General features: G+C 45.4%; 3 protein-coding genes across 4 annotated transcripts; 2 read left to right on the top strand and 1 right to left on the bottom strand.

Annotated features, from left to right (window-relative positions):
• The first annotated feature begins 1,665 nt into the window (after nucleotides 1-1,665).
• On the top strand, nucleotides 1,666-5,837 carry LOC144888922 (DNA repair and recombination protein RAD54-like). The gene is made up of 4 exons (XM_078768680.1): nucleotides 1,666-1,837; nucleotides 2,441-2,519; nucleotides 5,354-5,533; nucleotides 5,628-5,837. The coding sequence occupies exons 1-4, from the start codon at nucleotides 1,719-1,721 to the stop codon at nucleotides 5,835-5,837; spliced, it is 588 nt and encodes a 195-aa protein (XP_078624806.1). The 5' UTR covers nucleotides 1,666-1,718.
• A 1,303-nt stretch (nucleotides 5,838-7,140) lies between these two features.
• LOC144888923 (uncharacterized) lies at nucleotides 7,141-11,408 on the top strand. The gene is made up of 5 exons (XM_078768681.1): nucleotides 7,141-7,460; nucleotides 7,758-8,133; nucleotides 8,455-9,221; nucleotides 9,441-9,729; nucleotides 11,244-11,408. The coding sequence occupies exons 1-5, from the start codon at nucleotides 7,141-7,143 to the stop codon at nucleotides 11,406-11,408; spliced, it is 1,917 nt and encodes a 638-aa protein (XP_078624807.1).
• A 529-nt stretch (nucleotides 11,409-11,937) lies between these two features.
• LOC144888920 (alpha-ketoglutarate-dependent dioxygenase alkB homolog 7, mitochondrial-like) lies at nucleotides 11,938-19,095 on the bottom strand. Of its 2 annotated transcripts, XM_078768677.1 has the most exons (5): nucleotides 18,609-19,036; nucleotides 15,163-15,336; nucleotides 14,449-14,570; nucleotides 12,422-12,524; nucleotides 11,938-12,190 (listed from the first exon to the last, which is right to left on the bottom strand). In XM_078768677.1, the coding sequence occupies exons 1-5, from the start codon at nucleotides 18,849-18,851 to the stop codon at nucleotides 12,185-12,187; spliced, it is 648 nt and encodes a 215-aa protein (XP_078624803.1). In that variant the 5' UTR covers nucleotides 18,852-19,036; the 3' UTR covers nucleotides 11,938-12,184. The 2 variants fall into 2 exon arrangements, with proteins under 2 accessions (XP_078624803.1, XP_078624802.1); XM_078768676.1 differs by lacking the exon at nucleotides 12,422-12,524 and having other exon boundaries at nucleotides 18,609-19,095.
• Between the last annotated feature and the right edge of the window lie 2,627 nt (nucleotides 19,096-21,722).

The raw sequence follows: 21,722 nt of genomic DNA on the forward strand, positions 1-21,722 counted from the left end.
CCGGTCCTAAAACTGAGTTACTCTCGATGTTGCCATCCCATTCATTCCCTGCATTCAACAGCATTTCCATATATCTTTTAATTCAAATGCAACAATAAAAGGGTTTAATAAAAATAATGCCAGGGAACAGGAAATGCACGGTAAAACTAAATTCCTAATTGAGGGACCCTCCAGACGGACTCATATACAAACAAGGGGGAAAAAAACAACAAAAAAAACACCTTTAGAGGCCATTTTTCCCCGCAAAGCGGGGGTTGGCCTTTTTCGGGAACCGTGGTTGTTGTTGTTTTTCGGTCCCCTTTTTGAAGCAATGTTTTACGGCCGGATGCCCTTCCTGCCGCCAACCCTTTTTGTCGCCTTTTACAACAAACAGGGAATTACCAGTGAACTGGTACTCAATTAGCCGACCTCGGAAGGATGACAGGCTGAGTCAACCAAAATAAAAAATAAATAATATTTCTGCCGGCACTCAGCTCTGGTCTCGACGAGCACTTTGGGAGCTTGGTGGTCGTTGAAGCTACTGCATGGGAAGCGCACAAGATGGCGGTGGCACGGCGCCCTTAGTATCCACTGGCATAAGGCAAGCAGATAGGACGACCTCCTTCAGCTCGCTCGCGACCTCCTTCGCCTCCGAAGAACAACACAGCCGCCAAAACCTCCTCCTTTCCACTTGCAAAGCTCCCAAAAGCTTTCACCGATCTCCTCACAGGCGCCCACACAGGCAAAACGTGACCGCCCACGACCAAACCCAGGACCGAGAGAGAGAGAGAGAGAGAGAGAGAGAGAGAGAGAGAGAGAGAGAGAGAGAGAGAGAGAGAGAGAAAGAGAAAGAGAAAGAGAAAGAGAGAAAGAAAGAGAAAGAAACGCACCCTCCCCTCTTTTCGCTGATGTCACACTCAAACCAATCCCCGTGCCCCACCACTTCAGTCCATGGCCATGACCAATCATTCCCTTTGGGGCGGGTCCTCGCGGCCCTTCTGGACGCCCATCGAGAACATTCGGGGGCGGGGATCCCTTGCCGATCGGCAAATGTGATGGGTATCTGCCGGGCATGTCGGTGTTGTAATATGCCCGAGTTCGTTTCCTGACAGCCCTCGACTTATCGCAGGTCGATTTATTATAACCACAAAGGTCAGATCACAAGAGGTAGGGCGGACAGGGGGATTTATTCTTATTCCCTAAGTTACCCAGCACAAGAGCCATCGTCCGTATGGCCACACGTCACACTTAATCCGAACACACAGAGGTGACTTATTTTCACCAAGGTGGTCTTACACGACACTCAGATCATGGTAATCTGTACACTTCTACCTGGACTAAGGTATTTCATTGCCTTCCCCCTATAAACGTTACAATATTTATTATATTGTATTAGCTAGTTGCCTGTGCCCACACGGGATTCTGAATGGGGTAGGAATGGAGGCGGAAAAAATGCAAATGGCGTCTTCTGTCATTGGGCCAGCAAGCTGGGAGCAAAAATTCGTATTTATTGCCACATCTGATGCAATACAATTGCCCTATTGGTGGTGAGGTGCTTAATTTGAAACTGTTTGTTCGATTACAGGTAGCTTTTTGATGCCTAGGGTCCGTAATAAAAAAAATTTGCATTGGCGTCAAACCAATGAGCAATGGAAAATTAATAGTAGGATGATTATATTGTGTTATTTGTTTGTTTATTCATTCTTTGCTGTTTTCATGATGCTTCCTCCTCAGCAAAAATGTCAGTCTTGGATTACATCCTGGCAGTTACTTGCTCCTCAACCAGTGACAAGGTTATCTTGGTCTCAAACTACACACAAACTCTGGACCTGTTTGAAAGATTATGTACTGCTCGGAAGTGAGTACACATTCAGAGATCTATTTTCAACACCTTTTAATTGTGTTCCAGTTTCTAAGCTTGTTAGAATTGAGTAAATGCTGTAATGAAAATTGCCAAGGAAGAGCTCAAGTTATTTAGACGTCAATGAGCTCGTGTTTTTTGCTTCCGCAGTGTTACGCTCACAAATGGTGTGAAAATCAATAATCAAAGAAGATATATTGGAGAAGTAGGATGGATAAAAAACATGCAGAGCGAATCATCGATGTGTGTCCCTTCCCTCGGATTGCCGTTAAACTGGGAGTCCCGTCTGCTAGCATTAGTTGGTGGACATAGAAGATTGCACGTTTTCTTTTTCAAAGAGTAGGTGAGATATCACCTATATCGTGAACCAATTCCACATTCCTGCAAACTTGGTTGAATGTTAGGCCTAGCCAGCCAGTTCGTAAGACTTGAAAAGGGGATCGGCAATTCTGCCTTAAAATCGCACAAATTCTGCTGTCAACTTCAACATCGGTTTAAATGCTATATGGTCGGGAAAATAAATTGTATAGCAGGAAGTATAAATTAATGAAATTATTGCTTGTGATTAAGTCAGCACTAACTTTCTGCTGAACCTCATAGGTATCTGTACGTACGACTCGATGGGAGCATGTCCATCAAAAAGCGAGCCAAGGTGGTGGAGCGTTTCAACAATCCCTCGGTACGCCACCTCACTAAAATGATTCACTTCCTTCATTCGTGAAAATGTCCACTTCTGATAAGAATTTTAACTTGGGAGAAAAAAAGGAGAATTTGAGTCTCTTTAATCCTATGATTTCAGATTGGAAGTTTGGGCCCAAAGCTTCATATTTCCCACCAAGTTGGAGGCCAAGCTGGGTGCAGATTAAGTGGTCCGAATGAGGCATTGATGTTAAATTGTTCGCTTCCTCTTCAATTTAAAACAGCAAGCTAATGCAGCTTCCATGATGATGATATATCAGGAAGGGTCACACTGAGTTAGTGTGATCAATCCTAAGTTTCACCCATCCAATAAATTTGGTCCAAGGACATGTTGTTTAAGGAAAATACTAAGATTTTTTTTAACAGCCACACTACAGACGAGGCAAGGACAGCTGACCAAACATCCCATCTGAAGGATGGTGTGCTCAGCCTTGTGTTTTGTTCACAGTCAATTATGTTTATCATTGAGTTGCCAGCAGGCTGTCCTGTTGCCTTTTAACCATATGCAGAATCGAAAATGTTACAAAGAAGCCTTAATGAGGCTGGGCCATGTGAAGCAGTGAAATGTGAGCTGATGGACATGGTGGGTGAAGAGAGCCTATATAGTCTGTGGGGTATGGTTTATGTTGCATAAATGTCTCCTTTTTAATGACACTGGTCCATTTTAATAAAAGAAAATTATTGCATGGTAAAGCTGCATATTTATGCATGAGGTTCCACATAATAATGCACGACTTCTCTGATGCTCTACACAACCCTCTCTTCCATTTTACAGATGACTGCATTGTGCCATAAAGTACCGCCATCCCACTGGCAGGCAGACAGGAGCTGTCTGACTCTCTGTTGATCTGGAATTGTTTTATACTGGTCTGACAAATGGAATGAGTCTTTGAAACCTCATTCTTCTTTCATATGGCTCAAGCGTGGGATAGATGAAATAAAAGTTGCTGTACTCTGCCAATCGTGGGCACGTGACATTATGCTTTGTAGCTCCTGGCACATATCCCCTTTTACAGGTTGTGAGTTTGGCAGTCCTGCACTAGATTGTCTGTAATCTGGAGGTTACCACACTCGCATGAAGGCGATTCCGCAGGTCCCCAGGTGAACTTGTTGCTGCTAAACTGGTCAACGCCAGTTCGAAGCTGGTTCAAGCGGCACCATTCCTTCAGGGACATGTCACATCCTGGAGGTTTAGTGGAGGTGGAGAGATATTGTAGATGGCCTTCAGGTTGGTTCGGTCACCACTAGTTAATGTGCCATGTGTGCCTGCCAGACCCATCATCTGAAGTGATGTGGGGTTGGCCTCTCTCATAAAGGTCTTCCTGCTTTTCAATTGTTTGGCAAGAGGGAGGGGGGGGGGGGGAATTCTTCAAAGACTTATTGACGTGGGTGTCCTGAGATGTTAGAAGCTTTGGGTGCTGCATGTCTTTTAGTAGCTAGATGCTTGACGTGATGGTGGTGAATGCCAGCAAGTACTGGGAGGGAGTGGGCTGTTGACTGACTGTTAGCCCTCAGATATGTTGAGCTGCACGTCAGCCTTTTTTGTGTGAAGGCTTTTGTCCGAAGCAGAGACAGTATTCTGCAGGGGCATATATTAATGTGAGTGTTGAGGCTTGGAGGGTAGAGAAGTCATTGCCACAGAGTTTGTGGATCAATTTGAGTCTTGCAGCTACTTTTACTGCTACCTTTTCTGTATGCTGCCAGAGGGTCACAGCCCAATAGAGTTGCACACAAAGGTAAGTAAGTATCTGAGGGAAGGAGAGAGGGATGTTGTTCAGCTTGACTTTCAGCTGTCTCCTTGCTTTGCTATCCTGCAGATGGAAGACGGAGTATGCTGTTTTCTGAACATTGAGACAGTCGCACCGTTGGTGGTAGTAGAGGCTCATTGTTGCAACATCTTTGCTTAGTGTCTTCAACTTTCTCAAATGTCTTGCCTGCATGTGATCCCAAAATGGCAAGATCATCAGCTTAGGCCTACATGTTAACCAGGAGTCAGAGCCTCCATTATTGTGATTGTTTAACCGACTCGACTGTCCATTCAGGAGAACCCAGAAGCAATGATTGCAAGTAATCATTTGGATGTTGTGGACAATTTCTTGAAGAGAAAATCAGTCTACAAGGGCTTGGTCTGTAGCTCCTGGTGTACTGCTCTTCCCTGTGACCCACAAAATAATCTACGGGATCAGCAGAGAGTCACACAGCTGTAGTCTGTCTGTCAGTAGGATAGGGGTATTTTACGGTACAATACGGTGTTAAGACTCTCAAAATGCACTTTCACCGCACACCTCCAATCCTTTGGTTTACTTTTCTGTGATTTGTGGAAACACCTTCCTGAGGTTTTTTACCTCACTCTTCCTTTGAGAGCTTCAAACAGGCTGGTCACCACCTTCTCATGCCATTCTCTCTGTCCCCTACCCATTATCTTTTCTACCTCCATGAATCATACCTATCTCAACCCTATTACTTGCAGGTTATCATTTTTCCTCCTCTTTGCCCATTTCTTCATTTCCTTGTTTTTTGTAAAACTATGGCTCCTTGTCACCACTGTCAGTTTGTTACCTCACTTTTCCATGGGCCACCATCATGTATTAAATTAAATCAAGTTGCACTGCAGTCCATTTAATGAATATTGGTAGTATAAGTTAAAAAGAAAGAGTACCACTTTATGAAAGTATGTCTTGGCTGTCCAAATTTTGACCACTAATGCTTCATAAATCGCTCGGTGATCTAGGTGAACAAGACGATGATGGCACTGTATTGTTTCTATGTAAAGACTGACTTGTTGGGGTTTATACTGTCACACTGCCCAAGCAGAGTCCAGAATTTATATTCATGTTGAGCAGCAAAGCTGGCGGTTGTGGTTTGAACCTAATTGGAGCAAACCGCCTGATCATGTTTGATCCCGACTGGAATCCAGCAAACGACGAGCAGGCCATGGCGCGGGTGTGGCATGACGGACAGAAGAAAACGTGCTTCGTGTACCGCCTCGTATCGGTAAGGATTCGTGCACGTCAATGGAATAAAAGTATTTTCAATGTGGCAATGGCATTATTGGATGACTTGTGTTGGTCACTTCCTGATACTGCAGACTGGGACCATAGAGGAAAAGGTTTTGCAACGTCAGACTCACAAGAAGGCTCTGAGTAGTTGCGTGGTGGATAAGGAGATGGATGTTGAGCGGCACTTTACACAGGGTGAACTTCGCGACCTATTTGTACTCGATGAAGAAACCACGAGCGACACTCACGACAAGTTCGTTCCTCATTCCACTCCTTTCCCATCTGCACACTTGGCTTAAGATACTGGGACCCTGGAGTTGAATGCCATATACAACAACACAACAGGCATTTTAAGGCCATTTTCCCTGCTGGAGCAGGGGTTAGCCTTGTGGTCCCCATGACAATCCTCTCCATTTTGCCCTATTTTCTGCATCTCCCCTTGTTAACCCCCTTGCCCGCATTTCTTCTTCCACCATCTTCAGCCAAGTCTTTCTCGGTCTTCCCCGTCCTCTACTTCCTTCTACATTCATTTCCATCACTCTCCTCAACCAGTCACTTTCATCCATCCTCAACGCATGACCAAACCATCTGAACCTCTTTCTCTTCACAGCATCCATCACAGGCTCTATTCCCATCATCTTTCGCAATTCATCATTTGTCTTCCTTTCTCTCAACGATACTCCACACATCCACCGAACCATTCGCATTTCCACCCATTCCAGCCTTCGTTGTTGCTCTACGTTCATTACCCATGTCTCGCTCCCATAAATCATAACACTTCTCACACATGCAGCATACACCTTTCCCTTCAGCTTCAACGACACTCCCCTCCTCATCAGCACGCCACTCAGTTCTCGAAACTTCTTCCATGCACATCTCACTCCAGCATCCATTGCCGAGTCTGATCCACCTTCTCCATTCTGCATGTCTCTGAGGTAGCAAAATGTTTTCACACCTTCCAGCTTCACGCCATCTCCAAGATCCAACTCAACATTTCCTCCATCTGCAGCTCCCTCTGTGCACACCTTACACTTGAATGTAATTGCCACACTGGTTAATGACCCTCTCAGACCACTACATTTTTGATGAACCCACTCAGCGCACATTGTACAAAAGTGGGTGGTCCGCTTCGAAAGTCCGCTTATCCGCTTATCCGCTGCAGCGGACTAACGTTTTCGAAGCGGATAAGCGAATCGGAACAACCCCCGGAAACCGAAGCGGATAAGCGTAAGCGGACTACCGAAAAATTAAAGCGCATCGCAATTCGCCAAATCAGCTGTTAGCCTGAGCAGTTACTCTAGAATTGTGAATATTTATTTAAGTGAATAATAAGTGAAAACTGAATATTTTATTGGACGCTAGAGCGGCAATAACGTCAAGATGGAGAGATTTCTGACTCTCCAGCCCAGCGGCAGTGCCAGGGACAGGCACACGAGCGACGCAAACCAGCAGTCCCAGCACAGCGACATCCACAACTCGGCGGTCAACATGATGGGGGACGTGGAGGACAGTCAGGAGATCTGCGCCCTGACCCCTCAGCTCACGCGCAGCGAGAGCAGGATGTCGCTGGACTCAATCGAGTCGGCTGAGATCAACGTGACAATGGACACAGACAATTCCAGCCTCAGCCAGAAGTGGAGGCACATCGCCCCCTTCTTCAAGGTCGTGGACAGCAAGGCCACGTGCACCAAGTGCTCAAAGACACTCAAAGCCCAGCCCGGATCAAGTTCAAACTTGAAGGTGCACTACCAGAGGTACCACAATGCCCAGCACAACGACCTCAAGGCGGCCCTCGACGGCGGCAGCAGACCCGGCCGCCACAAGTCCTTCCAGGACATGGCCGGCGCCAGGAGGCAGGCCAGCATCGAGGAGACCTTCAAGGAGAAGTTCAGCCAGAAGAGGTGTCTCGACCTTTACTATAGGTAGGTAATTTTATATTTTAATTAAACTCATTTTCATTTGTCAACTTAAAGTAAGAATATATTAATAACTTCGGAATAAATCGGTCCGTTCTATTCCGATTTAATCGGAATTTATCGGATTCAATCGGAGGCACGTTAATAATTATAAATTCAATGTTAAAGTTTTTTTGACTGTTCAAAAATATCTTTCAACAATTTATATGTCTCATATAAATAATTTATATGAGACATATAAATTGTTAAGAGTTTTCATTCATTATATCAATTTATAATAAATTGATATAATATATAATTCAGGTCCTTCATTGGCTGCATGAAGCCCGCCTCGGAGACAGACAACGAGCACAACAGGGCCCTGTGGGCGTACGCCTGCCCACAGTTCAAGGTCCCCTCCCGGCGGAAGCTCACTCGGGACATCAGGGCGATGGGGGACCAGGCCAAGGCCGACCTGACGGACCTCCTCGCCAAACAGGAGTTCGTCGCCACCACGGCCGACAGCTGGTCGGCAAGCAACAGGGCCTTCCTGGGGATGACGGTGACCTGGCTGGAGAGGGTCACCTTCGAGGGGCAGTCCGCCGTCCTCGGGATTAAGGAGATCACCGTCAGCCAGACGGGCCAGTACCTGGCAGAGGCAATCTCCGAGCTGCACGATGACTTCGGCATCAAAAGAAAGGTGTGTAAACTCTGTAGTTTTAGAATTTAAAATTGTTTACAAAATTTATTTTCAATAGATTACAATTAACAATAAAAGTATGCGTTTTTTATGACAGTGTTTAAATATAATAGTCAAGATTAATTAGATTATTCAGGCAACTTAAAATGAATTGTTTTAGCAAAATATAATGTGTATTAAGTGACGTATTACAGTAATACGTCACCTAATACACATTATATTTTGCTAAAACAATTCATTTTAAGTTTTAAAACTTTTAATATTAACTGTAAGTGAAAAATGAAAATAAACTTTGTTTTAAAACAGTATTTTGCTTTTCAGGTTGTCAGCACCACCACTGACAACGACGCCAACTACATCAGCGCCTTGAATCACTACGGGGCCCTCGGGCGCGATGACGAGCAGCTAGACGTGGTGGAGGTGGACCCAGAGGTGGTGCAGACCAACACCATCCTCGTGGTGGACGCCCTGGAGGAGGTGGACCAGCAGGAAGAGGTGGTGCACGTCCCCAAGCATCGCCGCTGTGCGGCACACACAGTGAACCTGCTGGCCTCCAGGGACGTCGAGAAGGTGCCCGGCTGGAGCGCCCAGCCCAGGCCGGCCTTCACCAAGCCGGCCGCCAAGGCCCAGGGCCTGTGGAACGCCCAGAACAGGAAGACAGTGACCGCCAATGACATTAAGACGGCCCTGGGCAAGAAGCTTGTGACCCCCGGCGTCACCAGGTGGAACTCTAGCCACGACGCCTACAAGTGCCTGCTGACCGAGGTGCTTGACATGGACAAGAGGAACAACCTGAACCAGATCTGTCAGCGGCAGCACCCCCACCCCCTGCCGCACATCACGGAGGATGACGTGCAGATCTGGTCGGAGTACGTCAAGGTGACCGCCCCCCTCGCCGCCTGCCTAGACGTACTCCAGGGCGAGGAGAAGGCCTACATGGGGTGCCTTCTCCCCCACCTCCAGGTGCTCAAGGACTCCCTGGAGGCGCTGTCCATCGACGGCAGCATCGTCCACGCCCAGAACCTGGTGGCCAGCCTCCTCCAGCAGCCGTCCTGCGCCAGGAAGGGAACAAAGGGCTTTGACGGCAGGTTAGTTCTTATATTATTATTATATTTTATCACAACGAGTTGAAAATTAATAAGTGCTTCTTTCTTCTTATATTATATTATTATTAAATGATTAAAAAATCCTTGCCGGTCTAATGATTCATTTGAAATGAATTAAAATCAGTTGAATGACATTTAATTTTTCAATTTACAAATCTGAAATTATTTGACATTTGTTTTATAACTTTTCTTTTACTTCAGGTTCAGCCACCTCTTCGTGGACATGGACCTTTTGATGGCCACGGCGCTGCACCCCCAGCACAAGCTCGCCACGGTCAGGGCCATCTGCAGGAGGCAGAACAACGACGCCATCTGCGACCTGGTGAGGGACAAGCTCATCAGGGACCTGCACGCCCTCGTCCTGCCTGACGAGCACCTGGACCCTGCCCCCCAGCAGGGACCCCAGCCCGGCTCGAGCAGTACGGATTACCTGTTCGCCATGGAGGAGGGGCAGCAGGAGGAGAACCTCGAGGAGAAGATCAGGGAAGAGGTCAACAACTGGTCGAGGAAGCCGCTGAGGGGGAACCCGGGGCTCTCGCCCAATCTCTTCCCGCTCGAGTTCCATGATGCTTGGGTAACTCTATTTCTCAGGCATAACACGCCGCTCCCGAGCTTTGCCTCGGTCGAGCGCGTGTTCAGCTACGGGTCGGACATCCTCAGGCCTAAGAGGTCGGCCCTGGCTGCACCGAACTTCGAGGCCCTCGTCTTCATGAAGGGCAACCTCCAAATCCTCAAGAAGGCCCACAAGGTGGAGGAGGAAGACGAGGACTAGTCAACAGACTGCTAGTCTGTTGACTAGTAGACTCTCTTGTCAAAGAAAGGACGGGCAAATTGATTTTTCTTCAATGTAACTTGCATATATTAAAATTATATTTAAATTAACTGTAGAGTAGAGTAGAGTCGAGTGGAAAACTTTATTTCAATAAATTTTGAATAAATTTTATTTAATTAAAAATGTATATTTTTGATCTTAAAAGCTTTGTTTGTCTTTGTAGTAGTTAGAAATGGCTATTTAGGCTTAAAAAGCATTAAATTCCCTTTAGAAACGTCAAAAATCGCTTTAAAAACGTCGAAGCGCTTTTAAAAAATCGAATCGAAGCGGATAAGCGGATAACCGGTAAGCGGGCTAAGATTTTCGGCCGCTGAAGCGGATAAGCGAATCGGACTACACGGGCTGGCGGAGCGGATAAGCGGTAAGCGGACTTAAAATTTTCCGAATCGCGCCCACCTTTAACATTGTACATTGAATGGAGTTCACTCCGACACCCTTCCTGCACAAAGCACACTTCCCAGTTCTTTACACCTCACCACATGCTTTACCACTTGCCATCACCTTCGTCTTTCCCATATTCACCTTCAGACCTTTTGTCTCCATACATTCCTTCCACTTGTTCATCTTCTCCTTCAGTCCATCCATACTTTATGCAATCAACACCAGATCATCTGCATACAACACCTCCCATGGCAAACCCTCCTTTACGTTCCGAGCCAGCACCTCCATCACAGCTACAAATAGTAGTGGACTTCGTACCAACCCCTGATGCACTCCCACCTTCACCTCAAACTCACCACTGTTCCCGTCATTCGTCCTTACAGCTGTGCGCGCTCTTTTGTACATTGCCATCACTACTCTGATCAACCATTCCTCCACTCCTAACTTACTCAATGCCCATGTCACTACTTTGCGTGGAACCGTATCGAATGCTTTCTCCAGATCAACAAACCCAAGAAACAACTTCTTCCTCTTCCTCCATGTACTTCTGCATCTGCCTTCCAATAAAAAGCATGTCTGTCGTTCCTCCTCTGCATATACTGCATTGATTTATGCTAGCAAATTAATGATTATGTATAGTGTCTTCTAATATCCCTGCCTTATATATGAAAGGTGTACAAGATCATATGAAAGAATGTAATTCTTCATTTCCTTCCCCAACTCCACCACACCCCTCCTCCTTTCCCCTTGCCCATAGATTTCGCTGCCGTCGTTGTGTGAACGGCATCCAGGTGCGCGCACCTCCAACGGAAGCAGACTGTACGTCAGCCCTATCGCAATGGCAGCACAGTGCTGAGAGGCGCCACCTGCCAGACACTGCACTCCGTGCCGCTTGGGATGCCGGCATTTCCTTTGTGTTCCATCAACGCTCTCACGACACTCGCACTCTCGTGTGAACCCATGTGTACTTTATCCTAAAGGCATTACATTTTTAGCAAGCGCTTGCATTCCTTCCTGTGGAACCACTCCCGCAGGCCTCAGGAACCGAGTGAGAACTTTGGGTGGAAACTTGTTTTATAAACTCAGAAATGCAGCATGCCACCAGGCAAAGGATTGACGAATGGTATCACAAACCTCCACCATTGTTGGAATGGTGAAAGTGATCTACTGTGTCACAGTTGCCATAACGATGGCTTGGTTGAGAGTTCGCCGTCACGCTGCACTTGCAAGTCTGCTCCATACTGTAAAGCAAATGAAGTGCTGTTTTGAGTTGGCCGTTTAAATTTCCCACTTCTCCTTGCAGACAGCTTGGAGCAATGCTGGCAGACTAAGTCGAAGAATTAAGATGCTGGTGATGAGGAATCTAGCAAATTCTGACCTTTGCTATCCACATCAAAAGGATCAAACTATATTATTGAACCTTTTGGAGAGAAAGGGCTATGAGGAGGACAGGGGTAGGTAAACTTGATGATGTCGACTAATGTGTAAAACGACTGAAACGGTTTGTCATTTATTTGTTCAATGTAACATACTTCCCAAAACGATGGGGGAATAAAATTTATTTTTGCATCTTTTATTTTTACTTTTTTTTTCACACAATTCATAGATTCACGTTTTCTCTTCTGGAAAGTTCCGGCAAATGATGGCGATCCGTCTGCTTCTCGGGATGTGTTTTCCTTCGTAATAGGATTCTTCGTTCTTTAGAATTTCGTGAGTGAACTTGTATCGCACTTTATCCCTGAGGAAGGGAGATTAAAAACTGACATGATCTTTTGCACAGTGTACACATATCTCCAATCATGGAGAGGTGAATAATGTTTGCATAATGCAAGGGTCTAGGTCGAGCCCAGTGGTTTCCAACCTTTTTAAACATAAGATCACTTTTAGAATCGAAATGCAACCCAAGATCTCCCCTTAAAAAATTCTACTTTACTATATATATATATATATATGCTTATGCATAACACACCTTGTTCTTAGTGTGACACCTGTGCTTGCACACTATCTGAGTGCTTTGAAGTCTGGGTCCTCGTTTGAGATGGCCAGTCTCATACAATCCATCAGATGGACATCTGTGAGATAAGGACGATACTTTGTGAGATGGATTTTTCCCAGATGAAATCATCGTCTGAGATATGTGGAATTAGAGTAGGCCTTCACCTCGAGTGCACAGGAAGTAAGAAGAGGGTACTTCTCTCTGTTTGAAATTCCCCAAAACTCTTTCTCCCTTGACCTAGCTTTCAGCTCTGTCATCTTGCATGGTGATTATCTCCATGTCACGTCCACTGCTCTGGTCAAACACCTGCTGAAATTTTGCTCAGTTCTCCAATGTCCACTTCAAGAAAATTATTTGAGACAAAACGATTTCTTCCATCTCGTCTCCCTCCTGAAATTGTCTGTTGAATTCCTTTTCCAATCGTCAGGTGGTCATGCAATTTTATTTTTATGGAACACTTCTTTGGTGTTTTGTAGGATTTTCTCCAGATTTGGGAAGTGTCCTGTCACCTTGTTCTTTAACTGTGAGGACCACAGGCCTTGTTTCAACTTGAATGCTTTCACTGCACTGATCATGTGTGACAAGTCCCTGTCCCTCCCCTGCAGTTCGTGATTCAGATCGTTAAGTTTTGCCTATATTTGATTTAGGAAAGGTGACATTTTCAGGAATCAGATCTAAAAATCTCTGGAGGACTTTTCCTCGACTTAACCACTTCACATCTTCATGAAGGATGAGCTCACTGCAGGTGGCATCGAGCTCATCGAGTAACAATTTGAACGAGCAATGGTGCAAGCTCTAGCAATAATTGAGTTGACGATCTTGATAACTGTCATAACATGAGAAACGTTGATATCCTTGCTCGCTAGCACTTGTTGGTGGATAACACGGTGCTAATTGACAAAGGAGGCAAATGCATGATCATTTCAGCAAAGTGCAATAAGGCCTGCATTGGCACCCAGCAATGTCGGTGCACCTTTAAAATTCGTTGTAGACATCCTCGCCTCTTGTCCTCTAAGTGGCAAAAGAGAGAAAGTCGTCCGTTGTTGCTGAGTCTTGAATGCTATGCAAATTAAAACAATCAGCTGGGCCGTATCCATTGTGTATACCGATGCATCAAACTGCAATGAGAAACATTCACAATCTGATGTCTTTAAAGATAAATTCACAGTATTTGATGAGACATGTCCTCGGACAGCGATTCCACCCTTTTGGCTACTTTTGAAGTGGCATGCTCTTGATGGCTGTCGTAATTTCATCGTTGTTTTTCTTTCTTTAAACAAGCTGTCGGCAGTAACCGTCATAGCCTCATTGATTAACTTCATCGGTGAATGGTTTCTTATGTTTCGCCAGCAGGTGGCTAATGCGAAAAGATGCCTTCTTGGACGGGCCCGGCTTCTCGCTCGTCATTTTGGATATGAGCAACCGACAACTGTATGGCAGCCACAGCAGTACAGCAACTGCATCATTAATGGATAATCAGTTCGTTTAAACGCAAATAATTTCTGATTGACCTGTGCGCCCACATTTAGCTCTTTTAAAAACTCTCCAGCAGCTTGCGTGTGCGACCCACAGCCACTGCAGTTTCAAATACAACCACCATACAACCACGACCCTTCCCATACTTTTTTTTTAAATGTTCAGATCGACGAGTGAAGATTCTGGGATCGACCTGTCAATCCCGATTGCGAGGCTCCAGCTAAACGACAAGGTAGCAAGGTTAGCAAGTCCCAAAGGGTATGAGCAAAATGGGGAGTGGGGTATAAGTATATATACAAAGATCTGATGGAGCACATCAACTGGTTCTGATGGATCTTTGTTGTGACTTTTTTTTTTTCTCGATGGCTCCTTGAAACATTTGCAGCTGAGTGAAGGGTAGCCCATGACCTGGAAGATTCTCTTAAAATGTCCGGTCTCGCACAGACTCATCACGCGGTAAAGCAGGGGGTTGATTTTTCTATTACTGGTAGCCTATTGCACAAAGTTGCAAACATTTTACTCACCGCATGATATAAAAGGAGCGCCGTTTGAGCAGCATATCCATTTGTTCAGCCGTTCCTTCATGTACGAAACGCATGACGCAGGTGGACAGCAAGCTGAGGCCAGCGATGGTGTTCCCACAGAACTGCATCGACACCAGAACATCTTAGCTGATACCAACATTGCTTATTAACTGGGAAAATTCCTTCCTTATGTCTAAAGCAGAGCATAATAGAGCCGATGATACAAAAGGCAGGAATGGTCTTGTACCTGTTGAAGCACCTTTTCACTCCATCTATCAGTCATCTACTACTTCTTTAACGGCCACAATTATTCCTACGTCCTTGTGGGGTTGACCGGGGGAAGCTTGTCCCAAAGCTTCAACGAACCAGTCCTGACGACGTTCAATTAAGGTTATGCCAGAAATATTGAATTTTGGCCATGGTGCTTGCGATAGCTCATCTGCTCTTCATGAAGGACACCATGAGATGTTTAACGTCCACCAAATAATGCCAGCACATGGGACGCCCATTTAACGTCAGAGGGACGGCACACCCATTGACGAATCGCCCTGCCTGTGAACCACCAGGATGACAGTTTATCGCTGGGATGAGATTCAAACCCAAGCCAGACAGCTTAGAGGTGAGTGTGCATACCTCTCGGTCTAGGCCATCCTGTCGGGCCCCCCTTTAGTCATTTACTTACAAAGAAGAAATGGGTGAATGAATGAATGTCACCTTGATGCTGTCGACATGTGGTTTGATGTACCCATGAGCATCCAAATCTAGGATGTGGATCAGAGGGCTGACTTCACTTCTTGTTCCAAATGCTGTCTCACAAACTCTATGCAACAGAGAGGCAGCCTCAGCACTCCATTTCTCCCGCTCTATCTCATGATAGCCATGGATAGCCTAAGAGAAGAAAATCCTATTAGTTTATACAGATCGGTTGCAGGGCAGTGCAAATTGGCCACAGGCTTTTACTTTCTAAACAAGGGATATCAAAGCTTATGGAACAGCAGAACAAAAGTGTCAACAGACAGTGTGGCGAAGGAAATAGGGACAAGAATGTAAGTGAGGATGAACCACAGTACGAATAGTTTCAGTTGAAAGGGGGAAGGGTCTCAATCGGTGTCGTAAAATTGGGACACCATGAGGTAGGCAGCACACGTGAAGGTCCTGGAGAGAAAAGGCAAGAGACAACAGATTCGGGAAGTTCTATATGTGAGAGAAAATGTGACTGGGGGGGGGGGGGTGAATGGAGGTGACCAACGAGTTTAGACTTGGTGACAGTCATAAGGCAAGTCTGATAGAATGTGTGTGACAGTTAGAAAGACAGGTGAGGACAGCAAGAGCAAGCCGAAAATAGACCTAAAGACTGCAACGCCACTAACTTGCTCGTGATAAACAAAAAGCTGACCTTCACATTCAGACTTTTGGCCTAAGATGGTGATGACAAGGTGGGCCTTAAACGTCATTGCTTTAAGGGTGGCAAGATGGAAAGCAGTAGCAGTGGTCTACTATGGAGAAGCATATTCCATGAGACTTCAGAAAAGCCTTGAGGGTGGCACAGCTACTCCCTCCCTCATATTGTAGGCCTCCAACTTCAGAGGACAGCAAAGTGAGGGATCCTCCGGTAGCCTCTGAATCTCTTGACATTATTTGTCTCGTGTAAACTTTTCTTGCATGCAGAAGGTTGGAAACTCATGTATTTTCCAATGCAGCACCTGGCTTTGGAGGCTCGCTTGGCGATATGATCTGCCCAATAAAGATGAAAGCTGATGGCGAGTCCCAGGAGCTCCAGAGATGAGAGGGTAACCACAGAAATAAACTGTTGTAGGGTTTGCCAGCTGCTTGTTATGGAGATACAAATTGAGGATTGTTTCTTTCCTGCATTACAGGACATTACAGGATGATGAACAGTTGCTTATTTTCACAAGATCTGCAGAGAGGGATGCTGCTGCAGCGTAATTGGCAGTGGGAGACTTTGAAGGTAGGAGGAGGGAGAGGGGGAGCTATGGTCAGTGAGGAACTATCCTGCACAGAGTTGACTTATATACAATGTGGCACAAAGTACAGGGTTTCCACAAATTACCATTCCAAATTCAAATCATAATAAATAAAAAAACGATGAAATGGGATATCACAATGTGGTTTGCTGCATGTGAAAGAATATTCCTCAAAGTTTTATTTACATTTTTTTTTGGTTCCAGGAGTCTCCTGATACACGGTAGATGACATTTGCTGCATATGGTGCCCCCACAAGAAACAGCGCAATGTGTTTCCTGGTTTATAAAGACAAAATCATCTACATGGGTTCAACAACGCTTCAGGATGATCTATGGAAGAAAGCCAAGCATGAGTGGTGAGGATGTTGAACACACTTGTGAGTCGTTCGAGCGCAGTCTCTATGAGTCCTTTAGGACTGCCACCATGGAGCTGCAGCTACACTGCTCAACAGTACATGAAGTGCTGCACACGCGATTGCAGCTGTACACATGGAAAGTTCACTTAAACCGGACGACTGCATGCGATGAATCACATTTTCAGTGGATATTTTGGAATGCTGAGACGGAGATGACGGATTCCCATGACGCGTGCTCTTCTCAAATGAGTTAACCTTCCATGTTTTGGGAAAGTTAACAGACATAATATCATGATTTGGGGCTCTGAGCCTCCACATGAGGTCTGAGAACTTGAGCATGACAGCCTAAAGGTTAACGTGTTGTGCGGCCTCATGCATCACCGAGTCATTGGGCCATTCTTCTCTGCTGAAGCCACTATAAAGTCTGACAATTATTAGCTGAATATGTTGGAGAACCTTGTACTCCCGCAATTGGTGGATCTGATGGAAAGAGGTCATTTACCAACAATACAGAGCTCCCCCACACTGGAGTCTTATAGTGCACAATTTCTTCAATGAACACTTCAATGATTGATGGATTGGGTGCGACGATCCGAAACTGTGGGCACCACGTTTGCTGGACATAACGCCTCTGGATGTTTTTTCATATGGTTATGTGAAGGACCTGGTGTACCGAACGAAGCTTACCGATATTGCAAATCTGAGGAATAAGATAAGGGCTGCAATCAAGACCATAAGTGTATAAATGCTGAACATTGATGAATGTTACACACATTGACGGCTCAACCTGCCTGTGAAACACTGGGATGACAGTTTATGGCTGGATCGGGATTCAAATCCAGGCTGCACAGCTTAGAGGTGAGTGTGCCCTGTTGCAATTGTTGATTCCATGCTTTATTTTTGATTAGAAGAAAGGTGACATATAACATGGATTATCAATGATTGCTAATGTTGCTCACTCATTTACATGTTTAAAACAACAAAATAAAATTGTGAAAGGAAGCCTTTGAGAAGTTAAAGAACACAATGAATGCATGGGTTCCAAAACAACATTTCCTGGCAAAGGTGGAAGTAGCAAAGACAGGAAATAAAAGTAGAGCGGTATAGAAAACAAAGACCATTTTCCAGCTGTGAAAGGAGTACGAATGGTGCAGTACAAACAGTGGCAGAGGGAGCAGACAGACATTGTGCAAGGGGTAGAGCATGAAAAGATCATGCAGAGGGTGCACTGATCAGAGACCTGACAGAAGGTGGAGTTTGTGAAGATCAAAGGCAGGACTGTACGGAGAGGGCGGAGCGTGATAAAATACAGAGGGTGGAGCGAGAAGATTTAAAGAGGCGGGGTTTCAAAGAAAAACAGTGGGGGTGGAGATTGAAGTGCAGAGGCAGAGCGAGAAGGTTTTAAAGAGGCGGGGTTTCAAAGAAAAACAGAGGGGGTGGAGATTGAAGTGCAGAGGGCGGAGCGAGAAGGTTTTAAAGAGGCGGGGTTTCAAAGAAAAACAGTGGGGGTGGAGATTGAAGTGCAGAGGGCGGAGCGAGAAGGTTTTAAAGAGGCGGGGTTTCAAAGAAAAATAGAGGGGGCGGAGATTGAAGTGCAGAGGCAGAGCGAGAAGGTTTTAAAGAGGAGGGGTTTCAAAGAAAAATAGAGGGGGCGGAGATTGAAGTGCAGAGGGTGAGGCGGTCAAACAAGTGGCAGATTGAACAGAAATCAATAACGAATGTGACGAGGAAATGTCATTTATTCAATAACGAAATGCTCAAGGTCAGAGCGGAGCAAGAAATCGAGTAAATAACACAAATCAGAGGGAGATAAGCTCACATCGTCCCAGTGGTCGAACTGGTACTTCATTTTCCGAAACGAAGGCTCCACTTCGTCCAGTAAAATCTGCTCCTCTCGCAGACTCACGAACTCCTCACAGACACCGAACCCGTCGGGCGGTCGCGGCGCGGAAGGCGCGGCAAAGCGGCGGCGCTCGAAGGGTCCGGGAGCGGTGGGTCGTGACACTTTAGCCTTCGCTAACCAAGACACGCGGCCTAACTGGGAGCAAACAGTCCACGTCATAGTACTAGTTCGTACCTTTCTTTCCACAGTTATATTGTCCGAAGTGATACACCTCTGCCATTTGGGTTAAGCGCACACAACACCAACAGGCAAGCCGCCTATCATTACAAATGGGCATTACTCTACATACAGTACGTACAGTAAGCAAAATGACGCGGGTAATGGCAATCCAGCTTCTGTAATCTACGTGACACCTATACACCGTTCAACTGGGCATGATTGGTTTACAGGTTCACGCCACGGTGACAGATTTACAATTGCGATTATAAATTGGAGTGTGTGAAACAAACATCTAAAATTCGGATTTGGACCCGAACCTCTGGAATGTCCGTCCATCGTCCTCGGTATTCGTCCCCGACCTGACACGGAAAATGGTGACGGGTGACGTGAAATTGAGGGAATGAAAACTGCACTCTGAATTTCCAAGCTGTCTCTCTGAGCCGGCTGGGACTTTCGCAATTTAATTTTGCATCAATAATGTGAATCGAAAATACGTGGGGTCGATTTTTTTGACCTTGACCTAATTTAAGGTCATGACCTAATTATGGCCATTTTAACATTTTCACCAAAACTCGACTTGTCCGATATTTTTGTCCGATCAGAACGAAAATGTCCTCTCTAGTCTCTCGATAACATAGAGCAAGGATAATTTACGTTTAATTTACATCATACCCCTCCGGGTTAAAGGTCAAGGCCTTGCGCCCCTGGGAGTACTAAACCACCATTTAGGTTTTCTCCCTACTTCTGCCAATGTATGAGCACTTTCGGAAAGAATTGTTGCATCAATAATGTGAATAGAAAGTGTGGGTTGATATGAAAAGTTGACCTTGACCTAATTTTAAGGTTAGGACCCAATTTTAGGCATATCATCATCAAATAAGGTTGTTTCAACCTCAACGAAATTGCCTTCCTTAGCCCAGAGCAAGGCACAGTTAGGCTTAATTAACATCATTCCCCTCCGGGTTAAAGGTCAATGTCAAATGGCGGTTTGAAAAAACCAGTGTTTTTTGTCATCGCTCAATTTTGTCAACGTGGAATCTCAAAGAACGCTTGGCCTTCCAAGTTGTTCTTCCATCACAATAGTGCATCTGCACTGAAGTCATGCACCTGGTATTTGATTAATGTCCTTGACCTGCCTTTTAGGGATTGTGACCTAATTAACAAAAAAAACACCTTTTTGATCATAACTTGAATAATTTTCGTCTGATTTTCATGATGTTGAGTTTTTTGGAGAGACTATAGATGTGAACACTTTTTCTTAATTTACACTCTATCCCTAAATGTTGAAGGTCAAGGTCATATGGCAGTCCGAAAGAAATATGCCATAATTGTATCATGGGCCAAGGGTACGTCGCGGGCATTCGCGAAGGGTAAGCCGTGGGAGGTTTACCCTTGGGGATTGCTTTGTGATCCCAGATATCTAGCTTATAATGTTTGTTCAGGATATTTTAAAATGCAATTCCTGTTTTCACATTATTTGGTTCCTCCTAAGAACACAAGGGTAGTCCAGCATGCACACGAGATTTTTTGAATGTCCATTAATTTCTATTGTTCGACATTTTCTACAAGCTATGTTGTAGAAAACAGTCCAAGTCCAAACAAAATATATAAATACGGAAAGCCACGTCTTGTCTCCCGTCCCTTCTTTTCTATACTTTGCCACATGGCACATCTACTATAAAAGAGAGCCGTTTGTCTGTCTGTCTGTCTGTGTGTCACCATTTTTCTCAGAGATGGCTGAACGGATCTTCGTCAAACTTTCAGAAGTTCATCAGTGAGTGTCTGTGAGTGTTTTAGGCCAAAAAAACAAGACGGTTCACAAGAATTTTTTCTCCTTCTCATCCACCTCCCCCAAAACGGAGGGGCCTATCAAAGCAACCTCTCCCCTTCCCCCCCCCCCCCAAATATGTACATGTGGTATATCTTACCCCTCCCTCTCCCCTCACCTCTCGCACCCCTCCCCATTCCACTCCATTCCTCACCCCTCCCTCTCCTGCCTCCTCCCACCCCTCCCTCCCCCCACCTCCTCACCCCCCTCCCCCCGGCAACGCCGGGTACTCCTGCTAGTACCATATAAAGGGGACTTTTCTATGCCCCTGGCATTTTCCCCAAAAATGAAGTGGAACAAGAGAGCGGATGAGTTCGTGAATGATGTCCATTAAACATCAAAATACATGTGAAACTTAACAGTAATGATAATAATGGCTTTCCTTAAAAGGAACTTCAACCACAGGAGGCCAAAAAGCCCATCAAACCAACTTCTTTCCTGGAAGTCCTCGCAGTGTCCATGTGTTTTCTACCTCTCCCCCCCCCCTCCCCTTTCCCATGCCTCCTCCCTCCAAGCCCTCTCCCTCCCACAGATCTCCCGATGTCCCTGTTCTCTAATGTTGTACTTGTGTGCTTCCCTCTCTCTCCTCATCTTGTCTCCCGCTCCCTTTATAATGTATTTTATGTGTCCGTTTTTTTTTTTGTGATTAATGTTAGCTCTTACACGAGCCTCGATCTTGTATACGGAAAAACCCAAATAAAACAACCTGCACAGTGGCTGCCAACCTATGGTTATTTGTCCGTGCTGTGTCCTTTTTAAATATTAAGCTTCAAGCAAAGGAGCAGCACATACCATTTTAAAAGTATTTGGTATGATTTGTTTGGGGCTATCAACCACTGACCTCCCAGACTCAGAGCAGACTCATTCTAACCATTACACCACTCAATTACCACCATTAGACAAAGTCTGATTAAATGATAATCGAAACTCGAGTCGAATCCACGCCATTTCGAATCCACACGCTTCCCACCTAAAGAAAATTTAAGAGACAGCAAAAAAATTCCAGCAGGAATGACCCAATATGAGGAAAAATTTTATCTGCT

Source organism: Myxine glutinosa, unplaced genomic scaffold (assembly GCF_964187855.1).
Source record: "Myxine glutinosa unplaced genomic scaffold, kmMyxGlut1.1 SCAFFOLD_125, whole genome shotgun sequence".
NCBI lineage: Eukaryota > Metazoa > Chordata > Myxini > Myxiniformes > Myxinidae > Myxine > Myxine glutinosa.